Source organism: Nansenia antarctica, assembly GCF_963989245.1.
Source record: "Nansenia antarctica genome assembly, chromosome: 10".
Taxonomy (NCBI): Eukaryota; Metazoa; Chordata; class Actinopteri; order Argentiniformes; family Microstomatidae; genus Nansenia; species Nansenia antarctica.
In genome coordinates, this window is record NC_137680.1 from 12,580,484 (window position 1) to 12,605,211 (window position 24,728).

At 44.2% G+C, this 24,728-nt stretch overlaps 1 protein-coding gene across 1 annotated transcript; it reads right to left on the reverse strand.

Moving 5' to 3' along the window:
* Positions 1–8,700: 8,700 nt before the first annotated feature.
* Positions 8,701–19,021, reverse strand: fbxl4 (F-box and leucine-rich repeat protein 4). The gene is made up of 9 exons (XM_080540001.1): positions 18,916–19,021; positions 17,211–17,478; positions 16,623–16,984; positions 15,022–15,352; positions 14,042–14,286; positions 13,301–13,514; positions 11,547–11,618; positions 10,533–10,845; positions 8,701–10,298 (listed from the first exon to the last, which is right to left on the reverse strand). Exons 2-9 carry the CDS (start codon positions 17,343–17,345, stop codon positions 10,135–10,137), a joined length of 1,836 nt encoding a protein of 611 aa, XP_080396127.1. The 5' UTR covers positions 17,346–17,478; positions 18,916–19,021; the 3' UTR covers positions 8,701–10,134.
* Positions 19,022–24,728: the final 5,707 nt, after the last annotated feature.

The following is a 24,728-nucleotide window of genomic DNA, read 5'->3' on the forward strand; positions in this document are numbered from 1 at the left end:
TACCGCTGCGTAATAACGACATTGTTTTGTATTGGACGTGTGCGTCCGTCAAGAAAAGTCAAACGAGCTGCATTCGACAAAAACAAACGCCATTTGTGCGTCCCAGCCCAGGCAAAGCAACTGGGGTTGAGCATCGCCCCCTGAGCAGTGTGAAAGGGTTGACTTCATCTGTCACTCATCTCTACCCCAGTTAGTTTTGACATTTAGCATTGCTTTTGCAAGGCGTTTTATTGAATAGAATAATTTCGTCATCGATTGTTATTATTATGATTATTATTAGCATATTATTATTGTTATTATAATAAGAGTATTATTAATAATATTATTATTATTACTAGTATTATTATTATTATTATTATTATTATTATTATTATTAAATGCAGCTCAATGACACAACCCCTCGGATAATTGCCACTAAATTAGTCGTAGTGGGCTTTGAATATTTTTGTTTGGATGCACACAGGGACACATCAACCTCTTTCTCTCAACGATATCAGCACGTGCGGTTCTAAACACAAAAGGCTGCCAGCACCGAGCCCCCTGCAGCCACGCGGCCAGCAGCTGAGGTCAGGTCACGGAAGGGCTCGTGGCGACGCTAACCTGGCGCACTTTTCTCCAGCAAGATATATCACCTTGGTATCACAGAACATTGTGATGGATTTTGTAAATATTGTATAACTGAACAGTCATGACTTCGTTCCTTCTCACTGGGGCACTTTTCTTTTCTTTCTATGTTTTCAAAACAGAACAGGTTTTTTTAGCTGTTTATTTTTTTATTCCAAATGGTTTCACACAATTTTATTAGGTTACAATACTACCTTGTGTTTTTATTTAAAGTTTTTTTGTAGCTGAAATTATGCTTGTTGTTTGCAGTGTAATGGCTGTGTTTGAGACGCATTTACGTTTGATTCAGAGGCATTTCAGGCCTTTTGGAATTCAATCCCAGATAGTAATTTATCTAATAATTTGCATCACATATTGTCCTAACATTGGCTTTCAATAATGTCCTTCTGACATTGTATTTTCCAATCAAAATATGCTTTAAGGACTGAATTCAGATTCAATTGGTAATTATGTTTTAAATGATTGGCCACTAAATGATGAATCAGCCCACAGATTGGCAAAGAAAGGCGATATGCCTGCTGCAATATATTTTATTTAAAAGATGTATAGGCCTACACTTTCAAATTCCTTTACAAAAGGAAATAGATAATTAATTTTCTATTGACTTTAAAAACAACCTATTGTCTAAAATAAAACACCTGACATGTTGTTATTAATATTATTATTATTAGGCCTACTGTTGTTGTTATTATTATTGTTGTTGTTATTATTATTATTATTATTATTATTATTATTATTGATATTATTATTATTCGTCTTAGGTGTTGTTTTGCTGTTGATTTTAATCTGCGCCATCTTTCAGCCATGTTTTTCCTCTGTTTTGGTATGATTGCTTTATTGTGTGAATGAACATGGATTTTTATTTTATTGTTTGTTTATCGAGATTGTAATTTATTCTATAATGACTTTTATAGATTACACAAAGTACGATAGATATATAAAAGGCATCGAAAAGGCGTATGGGATATAGACGAGATGGAAGAGAGATAGTATTTTTATTTCAGCGGGATTGCCACAGCCTCGTCACCGTCACTGCTAAGTGTATATACATTTGTTCTGATAACCGTATGGCTTGTTCTTTGTAGCTTTGTTTTAATTTTATGCAAAATGATATCCAGGGACTTGTGTTCTTTTCATTCGGACGCAGCTTGCCTCGTCGGACCCTTTTCTTTAAAAGAAAACAAAAAGAGGTCATGGCATTGAATATTTTCTTCTGTAGCTTTAATTAATCGATCAATCTTACAACTCTCTTAAATTCAAACTGTGGGATGTACAAATTCGTTGTTATGTTTCTTTTGCTTTTTTGCTTTTGTCACCTTTACTATAGGCCACTTGATCCGGATGAACTTGGGGGTAATAAAACCGCGCAGAGGTGGTGATAGAAATATGTTTAGGTATTTCATCACTTGTTATTACATGAACAAAAACTTGCACATTTTTAAATAATGGGGTTGATATTAAAAAGCTTTTTTCAATGTCGAGATCTAATGTATGTTTATTTTGAGCGGTAAGGTGCGTGGTATAGCTGGAGGCACGTGATCATCTCGTCATCTTTCCACCGCCACCAGGTTGTGATCGATAATTTGGTTCAGTGTCCTCTATTTGCAAAACAATATCTGATTTGGTTGACTTGAAAATGTTAGATGACATGGAACTGATCATACTTTGTGTTATGGGTCTAGGCCTTGTGTGCGCTAGAGCTAGAGTTTGAATGTGTTCATATAATGGATCCATGCAGACTATTACATCGTGCAGCTATTTCTGGGCATTGTCTTTTAACAAATGAACAATCATGTTTACTGACCATACAAACATATAACTGATGTAACGATGTCAACGACGTCCTGCCCTCGTCGTGACACTCCTGTGTCGTGTATGATAGGCATAGCCTTCTGCGTCAGCGTAAACAGCTGGCAGTCTTTTGTCAATTATTGTCCTCTGGCCATTCAACAGGTCACTTGGACCCCGGGATGAAGGGTTGAACGGAGCTCAGTGGGCGTTTCTACGGAGGTCAATAAATCTATTCGGACAAGGGTTCATCTAGAACTGCCCTCTGCCGGCCATAACCCAGGCCTCGGAGGCTAAGGTTGGGGTGTGGAGGCAATGTATCCGAACACACATACCATAAATTACCACCGCTGTTTTCACCACATGAAGATATGGGACTAATCGATGAAAGACGTAGTCTAGGCCGGCACCATCGCTTTGTCATTATGGTATATTATATTTCCCATATTTGTTCCAAGCTGTTTAGATATGGTGATCTGATAGACTCTTCCCGTGGCTATAGCCACAATTGTAGCCTGAATCGATTTATTCTGGTTTTAGGACTATTGGCCAGCAGGTGGGAACACTGTTATGGACAAGTAATTCAAATTCAAAGTAAAAATGTTATTTTGTTTTGGAAATTGAAAAGCATTTTGGGAAAAACTGTTGAGGACACGTAAATTGGTATTTTTGCATTCGTAACACATCCGATCATACGATGGCCTAATAATCTGACCCAATCTTATCGGCCTTTTTATCGACGTAGCCTACCGCCGTTGACAGTTCATTCATGTGTCAGTTCGATAACGTTTGAATGTGAGGAGGTAGAAAGACATCATATCGATGGGCTGAGAGTGATAATGTTGCCTGATCTAACTGAATTCCAATAGTCTTGTTATGGATACTATCACTCAATGGTAACAGAAAGTTCTAACACTGTCCTCTAAAGGCTTACCGGATGGCTTTCTCTCACGCAGCACCATCCATTACCAAATGGAATCTAAGTTCTCTCCTCCCTGTTTGTGCTCTTAAACCCGGCCGATAAATCCTATACATGTCATAGCTTGACTGGTGTCACTCAACCCATCAACTACTGATGGATAAATGAAACGTGATGCAGACCGCCTCTGAATTGGCTCCTCCATTGACTAAAATGCATTGCATTGAATCTGAGAGTCTCTCATTCCATACATACATTACTGATTATTATCAATATTCACTATTATTATTATTATTATTATTATTATTATTACTACTACTACTACTCATTTCATATTCATTCTATTTTTTATTATTATTATTTATTTTATTTTTTACTGACCTTCAGCCTATCTGCATGCCTATCGTTGCATACATTTATTTCCTGTGGCGTTTGAGAGGGACACATATTCCACAGGAAGATGCGCCGGAACCCACTACCAGACGGTTTGACCTGCTGCCATTTCAATGTTGGGCATGAAAATGTACCCTCTGATCTTTCTCGACCCCGTGAACAGTGACGCCTAATTATTTAAAAAGTATGGTCTTGTGCACTTCATACGCTCACTTGCAGATAGCAATTAATACTGCGACACGTTAATTACACCTTCCTCTTTATTTAGGAGACTTGAAATTTCCCATTAGACTCACACAGTCACAGAGCGTCGTTCTGGTGTTGAAGTTGATCTTTAACGCTAGTCTTCTAGTGCCATCTAGCGAGTTGATGCTCGGGGATAAAGCTGTGAGTTGAGTGGAGACTATAGACAACATTCTAAGAGGTCAGGCTTTTGAACCGCCTGTTTTCGTGATGAGCGACACGGGTTGCTTTCTGACTATCATTGTTGAGCTGTCAATTCGTGACGTTAGAATTATAAGGTTCTATCTCCATTTTTGTCAAAATTGAGTTTTTTACATAATCTGATCCATTAGGTGTTTATTAATGCCTGTATGGTGTTCTTTTTAAAATGTTGACATTTTTGAGTTAGTAATTCATAAAATACAAAGGTTCCATCTCACAAAACATAATGGAATGTGAAAACTTTGACGCTCAATATCTCTGAACTGCCCTAAACGGAGATAGAACCTTATTATTCGAAGCTCACGAACATTCTAAGAGGTCAGGCTTTTGAACCGCCTGTTTTCGTGATGAGCGAACACGGGTTGCTTTCTGACTATCATTGTTGAGCATGTCAATTGATTAAGTTTACTAAGACAATTCAAGTAGCTTCTAAGTAGCCTAAGTAAGTGTTGGCCTGCACTTATTTCTTGGAATATCTTCCCTGATCCTGTGCATTCAATAATGATAGTACAGACAGAGTAGACAACGTGATTAGTCTGCTAAAGCATATTTAGGCCTACCCCCAAAAAAGCAACCATCAATGTAGGCCTACTGTTTAACCTGAACTGAACAATGTATTATGATATTGACTTGTTAATAACAATTAGTATAACATTATCATAAATAATATTAATTAGCAAAAATAATAACCGTTATTATGTTATTATCGTTCATAATATGAATACTATTTCGACATATATGTTTTTGACACATGCTTTAACTGTGATCCACTAGCCAGCTAAAGCAGCTGAAGTTGAGAGTTCTCAGTGATGGAAGGTGTCCTTGAAGAGTCTTCTGTTCAAACAGGAGGGGGGGGGGTGCTCCGTAGGGGGGTGGGGTGCTCCGTAGGGGGGGGGGGGTGCTCAGGAGGGGGGGGGGGGCTCCGTAGGGGGGGGTGCTCAGGAGGGGGGGGGGATCCGTAGGGGGGGGGGGGTGCTCAGGAGGGGGGCCAGTGCAAAGCGAAGCGTCACGTTTCGGACAGCCGGGGTCGGTTGGAGGCGCATCATCAAGGAGCACGCGGCCTTGGTGTCAGACGGAGCCGTTTGAAGTGTCTGTTACGTTACAGACCGATTTTATCAGGTGAGCGGAGATTATCGAGGATTAGTTTAGTCCCTCGTCTCTCCCTTTCAACATCCCTGTCTTTCATTATAGCCCTTGCTGAGGCAGAAATTATTCCTAATCAGAAATGTAACAAGGATATATTTAGAATCAGATAGGTCCAGCAGCATGTGGGCCTACTACATTACGGCCCAGTATGTCTTAAATGTGACTATATAGGGAGGAGGGATGGTTTGAATGTCAACCGTTTAGGTCAGATAATCTTTGTTGTTATAGAAGATGTTATCTTTCCCTGTTCAAAGGTTTTATTTTTTTTATTTGCCATTGACAGATTTCAATGTTTACGCAACAAATCCATAGTGACACACACACGCACACACACACACACACACACACACACACACACACACACACACACACAACCCCAAACACACGCAGGGCGCCCACACACAGACAGACACACACACACACACACACACACACGCACACACACACACACACACACACAACCCCAAACACACGCAGGGCGCCCACACACACAGACACACACACTCCCCCGCCCCCCAGCCTCACAAGCCGACATAATTCCACCGTTTGACACTGCTGTTCTTTACCCTCACTCAGACGCATCGCAGCTAATTACACCGTGCGCACTTAAGTACACAAATGTTTGTGTGCGTTCATTTGTAAACGAGTTATTGTTTAATTATAACTTTGCGTGAACTTTGCTGATCAGTGGGGCGAGTCGTGTCTCCCCTTCAGCGCATAATTATTCAGGCTAATTGCCCGCCCTGCTCGTGGAACGTGGCTCATCCTTCAGCCTGGCCATCTAGCATGCCTTCTCTTGGCTGCAACTTCTCCAGAAACATTACCAGCCTTAGATGGTTCAAATGTCTTTTAAGATAAAAGTATAAAGTATATACTGAATGGGGAGGAAGGGTTAGGCTACATGTCTGCATTGATTAGTAATGTGTTGCCTTAACTGCTAAATACTACATATTTGGCCTGGTATTAACTTAGTATTAGGGGTTTTCTTTTTGCACCATGTTTTCACTGAACCCAAATAAAGGTCATGCATCATCCCACCCAGTCTACCTCCTTCAAACACAGAGAGGGTAAATTAATGTTATGGTGTGACTGACAGGTATCCCTATTAGAACGCCTCTCTCCGTACAGATGGAGAAACCAGAGACACAAAGCCACATAATGATGGATAGAATGATGAGGCCTCCCTCAGGCGGCGAGGTGGAGGGATGAGTCTCTCCTTCACTCTCTCTCCCTGGCTCCTCTCTCTCTCTTTCTCTCTATACCTTGTCTCTCCCTTTCACTCTCTCACCGCAACCCTTGCTTTCTCTCTCTCTCTCCCCCCCCCCCCACTCTCTCTCTTTCTCTCCCTCCCTTCTCCCTCTTCTTTCTAGTGCTTGTCTGAAAGGAATATGTTGAAAACTGAGACCACACTCCACCATAGACACGAGTCTCTGTCACCGCAACACCATGGCTTATTAGTCAAGTAATCCTTCTGATGACACTTATGTGGTTTACAGACAAGAACAAAATAGAAAACAAGGGCAGGGATGAGAAAGAGGGAGGAGAGAAAGAGGGAAGAGAGAAATATGTAAAATAGATAGAGAGATAAGGAAGGGTGGAAGAAAGAGACTAAAACTGGGGGGAAAAAACAACAAAGTGAGATCAGAGCTCATACTGTTCAGAATGCCCACAAGGCAAGCAGAATAGTTCATTATCATCTCCTAATGCATTTAACTCTTGCCCCCTAATTGTTCACACATTTGACTCCAGCATTTTTTAATTTAGGAGCAATGAATTTCATCGTGATTTTTTTTCCAGATTCATCAGCCCTTGTCTGTATCATATCGGGGCCCTTGGAATAAAAAAATAAAAAAATAAATAAAAAGCTGAACTAATTGCTGAGGATCCCCTACGGATGCATCAGGCTTATAACAGAGCATGACAGCAAGAAATCAAGCTGCTGCGTAGAGCGTAAAGCCTCCATGAATCACTTTCTGTACAGTAGGGGAATGCTATAGCAGAAGCGCTAGCTCTAATATAGCAGTAGCGTCAGTGGTGGTGGTGGTGGTGGTGGAGGGGGTAATCATCTGGGAGGAGGCAGTCCAAATGAATACTTGACTGGCCCCGTGCCGCCTCATTCTTAGTCATTAGGGCACATTACAGGGCCACAATATACATCATTAAACCGGGCATAAACAATTCATTAAAAGGCCGTTAAGGAGACAAGCTAGTGTCACTTCTGCCTGTTGTATTAATGGGTAGTAAAGCGGCAGACGGTTAAGGCTAGGGGATATCATTCTGTACACCTCCCCCCTCCCTCCCTCCTCTTCTTCTTCTACCCCCAGTCAACTAATGGTCTCACTAGTTATTCTAGAAGCAGAAGATGACCCCCCCTCACACCAATCACCCTGACGTGTCCCATTCAGTTGGCGAGACACACCTCCAGGGGCCAATATCGGGGCTATGCATGATAGTGCAGGTTCTGAATTTTCCAGCACATCACTGGTGGTAGAATTGTAGAATTACAATTATTCTAATTCTAATTCTATGATAGAAGGTCATCAGTCAGCACAACCAGAGGTATGAATACGATTATACACATAGGCACTTGAAATGACAATTTGAGGATAAAAAAAAATAAAAAAAACACTAGACACAGTATTAGTCATCAACCTTCAGTTTATTTAAAAGCAGGTGTTAAGTTAAAGCACCCAGTTTCTTCACATCAGAGGCAACAAGACCTTTTGAAATAACTAAAGAGTGGTTATCTTGTTGGTGCGGTTCGGGGGCCATCAAACACCTCACTTTCACACTTAGCAGAGGGAACATTGCTCAATATCCTACCAATGGCACAAAGGTTGATCACACATCCAGAACTGACTGTGAAAGAACGCAGTCACACAGCAAAATAGCATGTCCACGTAAAGAAATAATCATTGCATGAAATCAAGGTGGCATATCAACGGGATAAAAAAGGCTGTGTTTGCTAAACAAATAAGTACGTTTCGTCAAATTGGTGACTCGAAATCAGGATGATTTCATTAAGAAGTATAGAAGTGATTGTGTGTACTTGTTGTACAAGTGTCAGCATGTGTGTGTCTTAAAAACACAGTTTGCCTGAGCTTCGGCCTGTGCCGAAGGCTACATGACTGATTCGTGTGACTACTGTATGTTACACACTAAGAAAATCCACACAAGTGCCATTTAAAAACAAAGGGGGAACTAAAAGATGAAAACACAATTCTAACAGAATATATATATGAACTTTTCTTCTTTTTTTTTTCTTTCTCTTTTTTTTAAAATAAATATGTTTTGCATATGTCAATCAACATGAATGATCTGCAATCGCAAAAATGCTTTAACTGATCAATGGTCAAATAAAGCTACTGAATTTCTGGGTTTGGCTCATCACTTTGGTTGAAGAAAAGGAAACGGAGCACCATGCAACAATCACGAACAGAGAACAGAGAGCAGCACGCCACATTCAGTCATGAGTATAAGGCACAAAAATACTCCACATACTAGCTAGCATGTGCTCAAAAAGGAAACTTCAAGTTTTTGCGTAAAGGAAATTCTTCTGCAGCACTTGCACCACATTGTGAATGTGGAATTATATATTAAACAAGATCAATAAATAATTAAGGATACCAATATAATTTTACAATCATACAATTTGTACAATATTCAACATCAAATATGCAAACTTTTCTTTTTTTTCTTCCTCATAGGATCAGTCAGTGTAAGATGTAAATTAGTCTGAAACTCTTGGGTTTTGTTGTGTTGTCATGGACGACACGTGGCAGTAAAAATCGAACTGTTCCGCTTTAAAGGTACAGAAGGCTGTTAAGCTGGTTTCTGGAAACATAAACATCTTAAACATCTTAAAACAATAAAAACAATCACATCAAAATAAAAGCCCTGAGATTCAGAACCAACAACGAGGTCAGACATTTACCGTGTGACAAGGAGAGGTGACGTGCAGACAACCAGCAGCCACCTCTGGTTGTCTTCAGGTGGACCATCTTCAGGTTGACCATCTTCAGGTTGACCTTCAGGTTGACCATCCGGTTGTCTTCAGGTTAACCATCTTCAGGTTGACCATCTTCAGGTTGACCATCTTCAGGTTGACCATCTGGTTGTCTTCAGGTTGACCATCTTCAGGTTAACCATCTTCGGGTGGACCATCCGGTTGTCTTCAGGTTGACCATTTTCAGATTGACCATCTTCCGTCTTCTAGTGTACCAGCTCAGCAGCCATGCTGACCCTGATTACAACAAGACTCCTCCTAGGTAGTCTGGTTCCATAGCCACTGTGACTAGACCTGGGTCTGGACTCTGGCAGAGCTGTCTAAACCTGGGTTCAAAGTCTGGCACTGCTGTGTCTAAACCTGGCTTTTGAAATGGGGCACCACTGTGTCTAAACCTGGGTTAAAGAGTCTTAAGACGAGGAGTGTAATGTACGACTGTAGTGTAATGTGGTGCGGCAAGGTGAGGTGAGGCCAGCTGATACTCAGGAGAACCTCAACACTGTCAACCAGTCAGAGTAAATACTAGAACTGCACTTAAAGGAGTTTGCATGGTACAATGGAACCAACTCAATAGTCCCATAAGGGCAAACTCCCAGCTAAGTGACCCAGGTCTGCAGTCCACTACCCCTTCCACTAGGAGTAGGCCTTTCGGTGATCTCAGACATCGGGACATTCCGGCGCATTCTCCACAGGGACAGTAGTGTGTACTAGTGCCTCTCACTGGTGACTCTGTGGTACTGCCCCTGAGTGAGGAAGCCAGGGCCAGGTGGAGGAGGTGCAGGGGTGGGTGCGGGGGTGGAGGGGAGGGCGGGGGTCACTGGGTGAAGCTCTTCTTGATGTCCACTTTGGGGAAGAGGCCACAGAGCTCCTGGACAATACGAGCGTCTACCTGGGAGCAGAAGGACACATCCAGGAGGAGGAGTTTGGGGCACGACTGCAGCAGTTTTCTCAGGGAGGTGGAGCTCACCATCCGGGTGCCTGGTCAATCAACACCATCATCAACAACAACAACAACAACAACAACAACAACAACAACAACAACAACAACACCACAGTGGATTCAAAAGTCCACTGAAAATAGTCAGTTTGGCAAACAATTGTTAAGAAAGTGTGTACTAGTGAATTTGTTTGTGATGAGCAATTATCCAAGTCCGGGTCATAAAAAGCGTGTGTGTGTGTGTGTGTTTGCGTTATACACCATCAAGTACCCACCCAGTATGTCAAGGTGCTGCAGGGCGGGGCAGTTGGCGGCCAGCTCGTCGATGTCCGAGTCGCACACGGTCCTGTTGGCGGTGAGGAAGAGCTTGCGCAGGCGCGGCAGGTGGCGGGCCAGGTGCTGGAAGCACCCGGAGCTGCTCTGGAGCGTGGAGCACCAGCCCAGGTCCAGCTCCTCCAGCAGCCTGCAGCCGGACGCCAGCACGGCCAAGCCGTGCTCCGTCAGGTTCCTGCAGCGCCACAGGTCCAGGGAGCGCAGGGAACGGCAGCGGACACTCAGCATCATGGCCACCATGTCATAGTCCTCGATCTGGAGGGAGGGAGGGAGGGAAGACATATAACCAGGGGTGCACATAACTGGTGCCCCAGTGCGCATGCGTCGCCAAAATGCATGCTGCGCGGCAGATCAGCCGCATGAGGGCGCTTTTGCGCACCAAAAAAAAAAAAAAAAAAAGTTGATCACAAAAAAAACATCCTCTACCATGGTTGAAATTGAGGACAGTGATAATTTACAGCAGTCAAGAGAGCAGTGATGATGACGATTAAGCTTGTAGTATAAATAAATGCTTAGGCTGTAACTTTTTGTTGAAAAGTTGATTTCAGTGTTTACAGAACAGAGCAGTGCTTAAAGAGATCAGTTGATTTCATTGTGTTTAAAGGAGTCTGACAGACTTTCATGCTTAAAGAGCAGTCATTTGATTTTGCATTTGTTTCTTTTGTTTTGCACACAATCATTTGTTTGTTCATCTTTATTTATGAATAAATGTCGTTTTGCATGCATCCCTTTTTCATCCATCCTGTGGGACGGGTCGTGACTCGCGAGCTCGGGGAGCACCAAGCAGCATCCCTAGGTGCTCCTCTGAGCACTGGCCCCAAAAAGTTATGTGCACCCCTGATATAACCTCAGTTAGGGGTGTCATGTAACTGTATGGGAGAATAGGGCGGATTGAGATGTAGTTGTGATAATGTGATGGTTTGTGAGTGTGTGTGTGTGTGTGTGTCTATTCTCACCATCAAACAGCTACCCAGATTGAGGTGTCTCAGATCGGCACAGAAGGTGAGAATGCTCAGCATGGCTGTTTGCTGCAGAAACAAAAACAGAAAGACCGAGCAAGAGGGAGAGGGGGAGCGAGCGAGAGAGAGAGAGAGAGTGGAGGACAGAGTTGAGTTTCGCTTCCATTAAATAACCCAAAATACAATTACTGTACACACTCATTTTTGTACACACACGGTCAAATGAGAAAGGAATGTGTATACAAAATTACAATAACAGGTCTACCCTTCAACCCATTTCATTTAATGTCATTTAATATCCTTCTGAAATGTCTCGGTTTGGCACACAAAGTACACCACTCAACAGTATTAGAGAGTAATTTAATATTTCTCCACATATTTCCCCTTTATTCCCCCATCACCTGAGTCAACCAGAGTCAGGCAGGGATCACCTCAGTGAATGCAGCTGGGATAGAGATGGGATTTCAACACAAAACTGTCAACATGTCACCCAATAGAAGGTGTGTGTGTGTGTGTGTGTGTGTGTGTGTGTGTGTGTGTGTGTGTGTGTGTGTATGTGTGTGTGTGTGACGAATACCCGAGTGAGCAGTCACTTTGTGTGTATGTGTGTGTGTGTGTGTGTGTGTGTGTGTGTGTGTGTGTGTGTGTGTGTGTGTTTGGGGTCCCTATCTGGCGTCTCTCTTTACGCCTTCAGACAGTGAGAACTATTTAATTACACCAGCAGAGACAGGCTAATGACAGTTGTGCTAGCTGGGCTAGGTGACAGGTAGGGCTACAGACACAGTCTGCCTCTGTGTGTCTTGGTAAACAACCTGGACCCGTACTCTACCACAGAAACACTACACCTCACACTGCTGGAGAGGCAGGCTACACTATCCGCCTTCAGAAACGCCGGAAACCTGACAACACACTCAGTAATGTCGGTCGGAGAGAAGACTGCGGTTTTGGTGCAGGCCTGGGCCTGGACCGCTATGTAGCCTATCTCCAGGACCCCTCTGGGGTTCGTAAACACATGATGACAGCACAAAGAAGGAGCCCCACCTCGACCACAACAGTACCATCCAGGGGTCAAGTCTACACTACAAACCAATCTTAAACCTGTACATGACTAATGTAAGGATTAAAATCTGATTAATTTCAAGACTGTTCTGAATAGATTGAGGGACTGTTCCAGAACACAGAAGCTTAGAAGCTTTTCTCCATTGGAAATATTCTCTAGACAAGAACGAGGCTTAATCAGTGAAGTGTGGAGTAAACCGTCGCTATGGGTGTACTCCACAGATCTCGGTATGGTAGAGTAGAGAACCAGAAGGCTAGTCTAGTCTACGTACCTCTATCTTGGTGCGGTTCTATCGTAGAGAACCAGAAGGCTAGTCTAGTCTATGTACCTCTATCTTGGTGCGGTAGAGAACCAGAAGGCTAGTCTAGTCTAGTCTATGTACCTCTATCTTGGTGTGGTAGGGAACCAGAAGGCTAGTCTATTCTATGTACCTCTATCTTGGTGTGGTAGAGAACCAGAAGGCTAGTCTAGTCTATGTACCTCTATCTTGGTGTGGTAGGGAACCAGAAGTCTAGTCTAGTCTAGTCTATGTACCTCTATCTTGGTGTGGTAGGGAACCAGAAGGCTAGTCTAGTCTAGTCTATGTACCTCTATCTTGGTGTGGTAGAGAACCAGAAGGCTAGTCTAGTCTATGTACCTCTATCTTGGTGTGGTAGAGAACCAGAAGACTAGTATAGTCTAGTGTACGTACCTCAATCTTGGTGCGGTAGAGAACCAGTCTGCGCAGGCGGCTGAGCTTGTAGATGTGTGTGAAGGCCTGGGGCTGGAGCCTGTCGCAAGAGGACAGGTTGAGCTCCTGCAGCCCGGGGCATGTCGCCGAGATCACCTCCAGACACGCCTCAGACAGGAAGTGACAACACGACAGCTCCAGAGACACCAGGCTCAGGCCGCACGCCTTCATGAAGCTGGGGGGGAGAAGGTGGAGAGGTGGGATGGAGGAGGAGAGGAGAGAAGGAGGAGAAGAGGAGAGGGGGAAGGAGGTGAGGAGAGGAGGGAAGGTGGAGAAGAGGAGAGGAGGAAGGAGGTGAGGAGAGGAGGGAAGGTGGAGAAGAGGAGAGGAGGAAGGAGGTGAGGAGAGGAGGGAAGGAGGAAAAGAGGAGAAGGGGGAAGGAGGAAAGGAGATGAGAGGAGGTGAGGAGAGTAGGATGAGGAAGGAGGGAAGAGATGAAGACATTAGGCTTTTATCTATCTTTCTATCTATATAACTATATATCTTCTAATCTGGAAAAAAAAGACTAAAACCTTTCAAATAAACAAAAAACTAAAAGCGAACTCATCAGTTGAAACAGAAGTGACCCCAACCAACCCTGACAGCCAAACGGACGACAGTAACAAATCAACCACTAACCCAAAAAGAACAAATCAATAACAATCTCTCTCTCTGGGGGAGTCTGACCACTGGGTCCCCAGACGGTCCCCCGCTGTCTCTCACCTGCTGAACCCGGTGACTGTGAGCGCTCCTCGGTTTCCGGTCCAGGAAAGGTTGAGCCTCTGGAGGAGGGTGCAGCGGGTCTGCAGGTGGCCCAGGGAGGCGTCGCTGAGCCGGGCCCAGTAGGGCTGCAGGCTCAGCTGGATGTACTGGAGGGGGTCGCAGCAGTGCTGGTGCAGCAGCTTACAGCTCTGGGCCAACCGACACAGGTCTGGCAACGCCAGGTGACTCACTATCAACTGGATCAACTGCGGAGGGGGATAAAAGAGAAGGATAAAGAGAAAGAAATAAAGAGGAGGAAGGGAGAGATTTTGAGGGGGAGGAAAGAAGAGCAGGAGAGAACAAGGGGGATAAGATAAGAGAAAGAGGAGCGATGAAAGAGAGAGAGAGAGAGAGAGAGAGAGAGAGGGGAGGGGGGTTACTCTGAATTCCGCGCGTGGTGTAAGGCAGGGCAGAATAACATCGTAAGTGTTTATCTGGAGCACAAAGCATTGATCTTAGGATCAGTCTGGCAGTGGATCTGTTTGTTTGGGCAATGTGTGTACACGTGCCCCTCTCAGGGATAGAGAATAGATTGTGTGTGTGTGTGTGTGTGTGTGTGTGTGGGAGTGGGGTGCAGCGAATACACAATATACTGTGTTAAACAGGGTATCAGCTAGCAGATAATAGCCATATTGTATTTCAGACACACACTCGCAGTGTTAGTTAGAAGTGTGGTGAATGGCAGCAGTTTGGAGAGGAGATAAGAAAAGAACATATAGAGTACCACTGGTGTTTTTACACCACTCTGGGACAACATGACACATCTTTATGGCATGAAAATTACAGTGTTTGCAAGTGCAATATCAAATGTCTGAATGGGTCCATGCCAGAATGTGTGTGTGTACATGTGTGTGTGAGTGTGTGTGTGTGTGTGTGTGTACGCGCATGTATCGGTGTGTGTGTGTGTGTGTGTGTGTGGCAGTCTGACGGCATCCAAGCACCTCGTAGGGCAGATTGTCGAAGTATCCGTTCCCTGCGTTGTGGGGGCCGTCCCCGGCCTGTCTGAAGTGCCCGGGGTCGGCCGTCTCCTCCTCGCTGTCGCTCAGGTCACAGATGTCGATAGGGGGCATCTTGTAGAGGGAGAGGATGGGCCTCTCTTTGACCCCGCGCAGGATGACCGCGTCCAGCTCCGTGTAGTAGCCCAGCAGAGAGCTGTTGACCTCCACACGCAGCAGGTTGGTGGGGAAACTCAGCTGCTTGATGCCGGGGGAGAACTGGCGAGCCTGGGGGGTCAGGACCTTGGTGGGCTCCCCCGACCACAACACCTCCCACCTGGAGGAAACATTCAATAAATAAACAACAGAGAAATACACCCTACCTGTAGACGGAGTTACACCTCAACAAAAAAGGTCCGGCCTATCAAGACCAAAACATCACGCCACCTGAACAGTTTCTTCCCTATGGCAGTGGGCCTCCCAAACAAGCCCCCTGCCTCTCACTGACTCTGGGACTTCCACTCCACGCCCCCTGGTTTTAAATGTATTCTAATTTGCAGCATACATAATTCTTGCTCTATTGCTCTTTTTGCCATTGTCTTTTTATTATTATTTTTGCTTGCTAATATATTGTCGTTTTTTATGTCCTATGCACCAACCTCAGTAAGTAAATTTCCTGCATGCGCAAATATATTTGGCAATAAAAAGAATTTTGATTCTGACAGTTGAGACAGTCAGTCCCCCCCCCCCCCCAATCTTAGGGATGCTCCGAAACCTCTATTCTGTTATATACAGTACAGGCCAAACGTTTGGACACACTTTCTCATTCAATGTGTTTCCTTTATTTTCATGACTATTTACATTGTAGATTCTCACTGAAGGCATCAAAACTATGAATGAACACATGTGGAATGATGTACACAAAAAGTGTGAAATAACTCTAAATATGTCTTATATTTTAGATTCCTCAAAGTAGCCACCCTTTGCTTTTTTGTTGTTAATAATTTTTTTGTTTTTTTGTTAATAAAATATATAATAATAATATTAAATATATATATATATATATATAATAACATATTATTATTAACACATTATATTAAATATTATTATTATATATTTTATTAACAACAAAAAATCAAAGGGTGGCTACTTTGAGGAATCTAAAATATAAGACATATTTAGAGTTATTTCACACTTTATTGTTAAATACATAATTCCTATGTGTTCATTCATAGTTTTGATGCCTTCAGTGAGAATCTACAATGTACCAAATAGTCATGAAAATAAAGGAAACGCATTGAATGAGAAGGTGTGTCCAAACTTTTGGCCTGTACTGTATATACTATACACACAAAACTGTATGCTAGTCAAGATATTGGGACAAAGACCACCAGCCTCCCCACCTCCACCACCACCACCTCCACCACCACCACCACCACCACAACCACCACCTCCACCACCACCACCACCACCACCACCTCCACCTCCACCACCACCACCACCACCACCACCACCTCCACCTCCACCACCTCCACCTCCACCTCCACCACCTCCACCACCTCCACCTCCACCACCACCACCTCCTCCACCACCATGGTCCTAACTACCTGACGTCAGCAGGAGGGTTCTGGGAGAAGGGGTTGAGGGAGCAGGCCAGGATCTGGACGATGGCCCCTGGGTGGTAGGTCTCTAGTACCTCCACGGCCGAGGGGTAGACAGGCTCCTCGAAGGCCAGCTCTATGTAGTCCTGGCTGTGGAAGCCCTGGGGGGTGCGCCGGAAAGGCGGGGGCGCGCTGGCACACTGCTCCCACCAGGTCCCGTAGGCCCTGAACACGGCCGTCTGGGTGAAGTCCCCGGAGCTGGGGTAGACGTTGGGCACCCCGGCCAGGTTCCACATGGTGTAGGACATGCTGTTCTCGCTGCCGTAGTGGGAGCTGAAGTCCACCACCTCCTTGGCGTACTGCTCCACCTCCCCAATCAAAATCAGGTATTTCAGGTCTCATTCTCAACACACGTTACAAATTAACAGCGAGGCGTTGAGAGAAATCAAAACCGAGAATCAAAACAGGTTTGAGGAAAAAACGGTCAAACAAAAACAACACAAGTCTGGGTATCTACATTATAAAATAAAATCACAGGCTTCACGTAGCTCATGATTACATAAGTGACACAGCGAAACCTCAGTGGTACCTTACCTCCACGCTGACGGGCAGCGCCGTCCGCTGGCCCGACTCCACAGCCCTCCGGCTGTTCAGCGCCTCGCCCCGAGTCCCGCTCCTGGACCGGCGCCGCAGACAGATATAGTAAAACATGCTCAGAAGGGTTAGCATAAGGAATGCTTGGTCTGGGTCTGGGTCTGGGGGGGCAGGCTTGGTCAGGAAGCAGCCCCTTGGAGAGCGCCGGCTCGGGGGGGGGGCTCGACTTCTAGACAGCGCAGACTAAAGGCCCGGCCACACGCATGACCTATGGGTTAGAGACAGACAGACAGACAGACAGACACACAGACAGACAGACAGACAGACGCGCGCGCGCACACACACACACACACACACACACACACACACACACACACACACACACACACACACACACACACACACACATAACAGTGAGAACAGCAAGACAGGGGGAGGATCCAGGGAGATTCAGTGACTGACTCCCAAGGCCTTTTCTTGAGGACCAGTCCTGATGGTGTAACTTTACATGTCAGTGAGCAGGTCAGACAACAGTTGACAGATTCCCCTGACTCACTCATGTGAGGCCTATCTGAAGTTACTGTGGTGTTTACATAGCCAACGTCGCCTTTACAGGCTTTTGTATATCTGACATTTGTATTCCCGTAGATACAAAGGTCAGATATACAAATTAAATCTCTTCTTCAAACTAATTTCTAGCGCAGCCTTTAATTGACGCAGCCCTTATTCTTTTTAATGTGTTGTGTTTTACTACTTATATTTGTATTAGCATATCTGCACATTTGTACAATGCTATATCACTGTTTTAAAAGGTGCTATATCTTTTTTTTTTTTTTACTTTTTTATTACTATATTATTATTATTAAATACCTGTAGAGACGACTTGAGCTCATTAGAGCGCACATTAAAACAACCACACACACAGAACATGACCAGAAAAGGGAAATGACATCACACTACCTACCTAATTAAATCATCATTACTGATGTAACCATCAGACAACTTCGCTCTTTGGTCACAAGGCAACCATTAAACCACATTCAACCATAGGCATGTTGGTCACTCAAGTCAAATCACACAATTGGATTGGTTGTACTTCAGCTTTTAGGGCAAAGTCAGACGTTATAAATAACATAACATCTGCGAAAACAATCCTATCTCTGTGGCACACCAGAGCAGAGCGAGGGCAGTGTCCTGTTCATAGTGTCCTGTCTTCCAGACTCCATAGACAGGCCTGTCTGTCTCCCTAAAACAAACATATTATCATATTATGTTCGCTGACATTTGGTGGGTAACAAATAGTAAATTGTGGCCGCAGATTTTATTCTAACTAGCCACCAAACTCATTGATGTAAGGCTACTCTTTGATGATGATCGCGAGGAAGAGCTTGTAGGTAACTAGCTGGATCGAGGCAGCGCTGGGTGACTGGGAGGTATTCCATCAACATCGCTAAAAGAAAATCCAGGTTTAGTCTGACAAGTCTCGCGAGAGTTCCTAAAATATCCAGGCATATTCTGACAAGTCTCGCGAGAGTTATCAAAAATAAGCCAGGATTTTCCTTTAGCGACGTTGATGGAATACCCCCCCGGGTTAGCCACCTAGCTCAGTACTGACGGTAGAAGCTAGCACGCGAGATTCCGTTCGAGCGACTTAACAAGCATCTGTGCCAAACCAAACAATAGTATCGACAACATGTGTACTTACGACGCCAATAGATAAAAGTGACCGTTCATATAGCAAAACCGACTTCGTCCCGTTTATGAGGATGTTTAGACGGAACCATGAAACTGCATTTTCTGTGTTGTTCTCCCGATCTGTCAGTTGGTGTGTTTACACCGAATATCAACATCCGGTTAAATGTTGTCATTGTGAAGAGGGGCATCATGGGAGTAGTAGTTTTGTGGCGAAACACCTCGTAGCCTGCTGAAAAAAATCGGAGGCGTTAAAATTACGCGCGCGCGCGCGTGTGTGTGTGAGTGCGTGCGTGCGTGTTTCATCATTCCCATTTATCACCACTTACAGGTCCCTCCCGTAGCAGTGCACACACAGCCTTAGAGCTGAAAAAACAAATATTTGATGCACTGAATAAAACATGTGTCAGTCAAATTTGAGTCAGAATGTACTGGTGTGACATTTATCCTGTCATAAGGGGCACACTCCCTCCATGACCTGCTACCACCCTCTCTGTGGAGATCCTGCTCAGGGCAGAGGGAGCACTGTGGACCGTATCGTTGGCTGTCCATCACACACACGCGCACGCGCACACACACACGCACGCACGCACGCACACACACACACACACACACACACGCACACACACACACACACACACACACACACACACACACACACACTGCACACTAATGAAGAGAGAGTAATGAATTCGCTCGGCCACGTCTTGGCTGGCATTTGCATAGATGAATGACTTGTCCAGTCACTTTTGTCTCTCTGCTGCATCGAGGCCTCATTGTCACCACAAAAGAGCAACGGGTCTCCACGGAACCCTCAGCAACCAATCACAGGCCAAGCTCTCATTAGCAGGCGTCCTTTGTGGGTGACAAGAGCAGATAATTACCTCTGACTAATGTAGGGCTGTAGCTCTGTTTCTCTGTCTCAATGGAAACAATACACATCCCAGGTTGTTAGTCATATACTCAGGTCTACAATAAAATAAAATAAAAATATATAATATTAATATACTATCTGGAAGACCCTAGAAACTGGTATTGGCAGTATATTTCTACATGGCGAAATACAATTGAATGCATCCATTGTTGTATTATTGGTGTGATACTGTATAATTAATTCTATTTTATTGAGCCTATCTTTAATCAGGTAAGTCAATTAACAGCAATTCTTATTTACAATGGCAACCTCCTGTCCATCAACAACATCTGCGGATATATTATTCATCATGAGAATAGGCATTTGAGCTTTTGTGTCCTTGGTCTGTTATGATGTGCATAACCAAAGACACTCCAACAGAACAGTGTATCAGAGGAGACATTGGTGTCCAGCCATCTGCAGAGAGGAGGGTGGGGGGGGGGGGGGGGGGGGGTTAACGAGAGAGGGGTACTGATTTGGTAACGAGAGAGAGGGGTTGTGATTGGGAGCCAGTGGGCACCAGTGCAGCCCATCCGGCTCTGTGATTGACAGGCCGAGAAGTTGTCAGTTCCTCCAGGCATCACCGAAGGACCGGCGGACCGGGGCTCCTGTCGACTGTCAGCCCTCTGTTCCAGCCCACTGTGCCACACATGCATATATGCACATGGATGGACGCACACAAATGCAAATTGGCATGGCCACACACACACACACACACACACACACACACACACACACACACACACTCACACACACACAGACAGAGACAGACAGACAGACAGAGACAGCACACACACACACACACACACACACACAGACACACATCCCGCACACACTCACACAGGAAAAAAAGGGAAATTCATGTCCCTGCGCTTTGCCCCAGCTGTCAAAAGCTTAGTTAAATAATGAATCTCTAGACTCCATGGAGAGGCTGAGGAGGGAGGCAGAGCAGAGCAGAGAGAATCCTCTTTGTAAAGAGTCATATCAAGTCCCAGGCGTCCTCCTCCCTGTAGGCATCCTTAGTCAACCCACATGGGGCACCATCTCATCGGGTGCTGCCAAGCCTACGTCTTGCTATCCCTGCAGTGTTGAATCCCCCTTTAGAGTACAGTAGAGTTACTGTATATGACCGGTGTTGTACCTAACCACCATCTTCGTTCAAATGTAATATAGGAATCAGCAGTTGATGTCTCCGAAGCGGTCTGAGAGCTGTCCGTCTTGCTTATCTTGTGCTGAGTTATAGGCTACAGTCGCTGTCTGAAGACTTGTTATTCCAGGTTATTGTTTGTCAGGGTTGGTTGCTCCCTCTTTCTTTCCCCTCACTTCTCACTAGTCAGTGGTCAAGCGCCCGAGCCTATCATCAACATGACTCCCGGGTGTAGACACTTTTTGTTATTATTATTCACATACATTTAAATACATTTCATAGGCCAACAGGTGTTAACAAATGTATGCGTGTCACCTCGGCATGATGCTCACCTGAAGTCAGATCACAGGCAGCTGCATAAGGCCTCCTTAGAAGGCATAGAGGGCAGAGGAGGGTGAAGAGGGCAGAGAGAGCGGAGTTGAGGAGGTGATGAGGGGAGAAATGGGAGAGAAGTAAGTGGTGATTACTGTAAAGTGGACGAAATGGGTGTAGGGGTAAAGAGTAGCCATATCAGTGGAGGCTGGTGGAGGTAGACATCAGAAGATGTGAAGGCGTGTTTGATCCCGTTCCTTATTTCTTTCCGTACATTGCATTGAGCCCGTCCTCCGATCTCTACCTCTGCCAGCCTCCACTGACCAATATGAATACAAAGATGGAGATGGAAAGGTCAACACAGTGAGTGATATATACTGTATATATAACAGCTCAAACCATTGGCCCACAGATCAATTCATATTATTCATCCTTCACTTCACTTCTCATTACTTAGGTAACATTTCAGCAGTCTGCTGCTTAAGGTTAGGATGCAGTGCGAGGAAACAACCACAGCGACTGAGGCAGAACCACATTCTGTATAACAAGAATATTTAGGATATCCATCTCTGACTCTTTAAGGTACAGAATTCCAAGCAGAACAAGTTACATCTCCTTTGTAAATACATGTTCCCCCAAAACCAAGAATAAAACTTCATTCTGAGTCTGAGGCCATAAAATCTTTGACAATTCATTAAGTTCAACCTTCATTTACAATCATCTAATAAGACACTAATTGTTTTCTATTTATTCCTCATTCAAGGCCAAAATTGCATATCTACCATTTCACTTCATTTTTTAAAGGTTGACAATCGTATCTAAAGAGAATTCTAAATATTTCATGCTGATTACAAAACTTTGTAACTCTGGCTTTTGTCTAAATGACAGAATCTGCAAGTATAATTAGCATGGCATGAAGAAATACTGCAAGATAGCGGAGAGCTGTCATCTCCTTATGGTTGCTATTGTTTTTCCAGTTTCTGTCCTCCAACTGAACTTCACCGCTACGAGTTTAATTGGTTTCAGGAGATCGGTTGCGAAGGAAAGTCACGACCTTGATCTTTCCCTTCGATAAATGAATTTATTTTTTGCCCAGTACATGCAAATATAAACTGGATGGGGGAGGAAAGTAAACAGGCACAGATTGTTTCATTTTTATTGTGTGTTTAGTGGCTGATTAGAGGCCTAATTAAATACAGCGTCGAAGACGTCAGAGGAGCACAGAGGAGACACTGACCCCTGCAACTTCCACAGACCCTAGAGACCCTCTAAACAAAGGGATTATAATGCACATTAGAATAAAGAACATGTACTCCGAACCTCTTAACAAACAACCATCATTAGACCTTTATCATCGCCACCCTGTCCTTAATTCACTTTTCACCTTGCAGCTTAACATTACATTAATGGGGGTGGAGGACTATCAGGCAAGCTAAACATTGGCTCATTAGACGGTAGCATAGATCCAGGATGGCAGGGTTAAGACACCAACAACAGCGTTATACACCCACAATCATAACAGTGAGAGGTGAAAGAGTTATATAGGCATAACATATAAAACTACAACTACTGCCACACAAGTTTCAGAACTTCCAGAATTCTCTTTTTGGGAAAAATACAGCAATTATAATTGTATTATTTTAGCTAAACGTGGTCGGAAGTTCTTGAGCCAGGGAGTGTTTGATCCTGACCTGCGATGTTGTCCTAATCACAGTGATTGTCCCAGCTTCAGCTCAGTTACTCTACTACTTCTCTAAACCTCCCCACTCTCTCTCGCACTGATCTCCTCAGTGTTTCAGGGCAACTCCTGTTCTCCCCCACTCAGCTCAGCTCAGCTCAGCTTGGCACAGCACAGCCAGGGCAACACACCACCACAGCAACCCAACAAAGACAATCCCTCTACTGCGGCTGAACTCTCTCACCTCCCAAGGTCTCCTGGATGTTCCTCGCCGTGGGGCCGTGTTGACGCACTGCGACACATAGACAGCCTTAGACACTGAGGGCAGAGATGTGTTACACAGCAAACAAACAAACTTCACAGCAGCAGCAGCAGCTCCTCACTCATTCTCACCTATAATACACCACACACTACTGCAGGGTCTCTCATCTAGAGGAGAGGTCAATCTGGCAGGACAGAGAAGGGTCATGTCGGTAGCAGAGGTGAATTGGAATGACTCTATTTGTGATGAGTTCATGTTCAAGTTCACGTTTTATTGTTACGTCACATTACACAAGTGTGAGCGTAAAATTCTTAGGCTTTGGTTCCTGACATTGCAGCACAGGACAATAAGGCAATAGGCATAATTCAAGATAAAAAGTGACAATAGTACAGGACATAAGTGACAAATAAGACAGCATACAATTAGCAGTACACATAGCAATAAAATAGATAGTTCAAGTAGTAAAGTGGCTGTGAGTTTAAGGTTTCGATAATCCATATACATGGGGTGTGCTTGAGGATGATAGTCAATTGTCTACAGTAGGTTTATTTATGAGCCTGATCGCCTGGGGGAAGTATCTGTTGGTTAGCCTCTAAGTTTTGGCCCTGAAAGAGGATTCGCCTTTTGGACGGCATCGGTTCAAACATGATGAGGTAGCCATGCCTGAGACATGCAGACCTTGAGAATTGTGGATGTATAGTACTTTTGGCCTAATGGTAGACATTAGTATCATCCACATGGGAGGCCAGGGTTTGAACCCCGACCATCATATTTGTCCTCCTATTTCATCCACATGGGATCTACAGCCAGTGGCGTACTGTAGGTTTCATTAAGAATGGGTGGGACATGTCCCGCTGACTTTTAGGACATTTTATTTTTGTGTTTTTATCAAAGATATTGCATTTAAAAATTGAATTAGAGGATATAGCCTATGGACTTTGCCTGTAGACAGACCAGCATCATCAGAAGAAAAAATGTATACAATATATTTTATATTATAAAAAAGAATTGTCAAAGGTGCCACAAAATATGCACCAGATATATGACTTACCTCCGCTTTAGTTCTATCAGTTCTATCTTTTATTAGTGCTATTATATATTAACTCCTACCTGTCATACCTGATAAAAATGACTACTTTTTATTGTTTTTGCTGCCCTCTAAATTACCTGCTACGTGCCACAAGTCTTGTTGAATGGAGTAGAGAAATGCAGAAAATGAGCTTTAAATTGGCCAAAAGATTATGGGGAGCCCCCCCCCCCCCCCCGACACACACACACACACACACACACACACACACACACACACACACACACACACACATTTAAAATCAAACCTACACCCATGTCTACAGCGGGGAGTGAAGAGCAATGGTCATGATTGAATAGACAAATGGTCAGAGATGGACTACTACGGAATCAGATTCCTAAGAAATACACTAATGATACTGCAGTGTTTTAAAAAAGGGAATATTTCAAAACAAACCGTAATATTACTATGGTGGCCAAACTGTTTA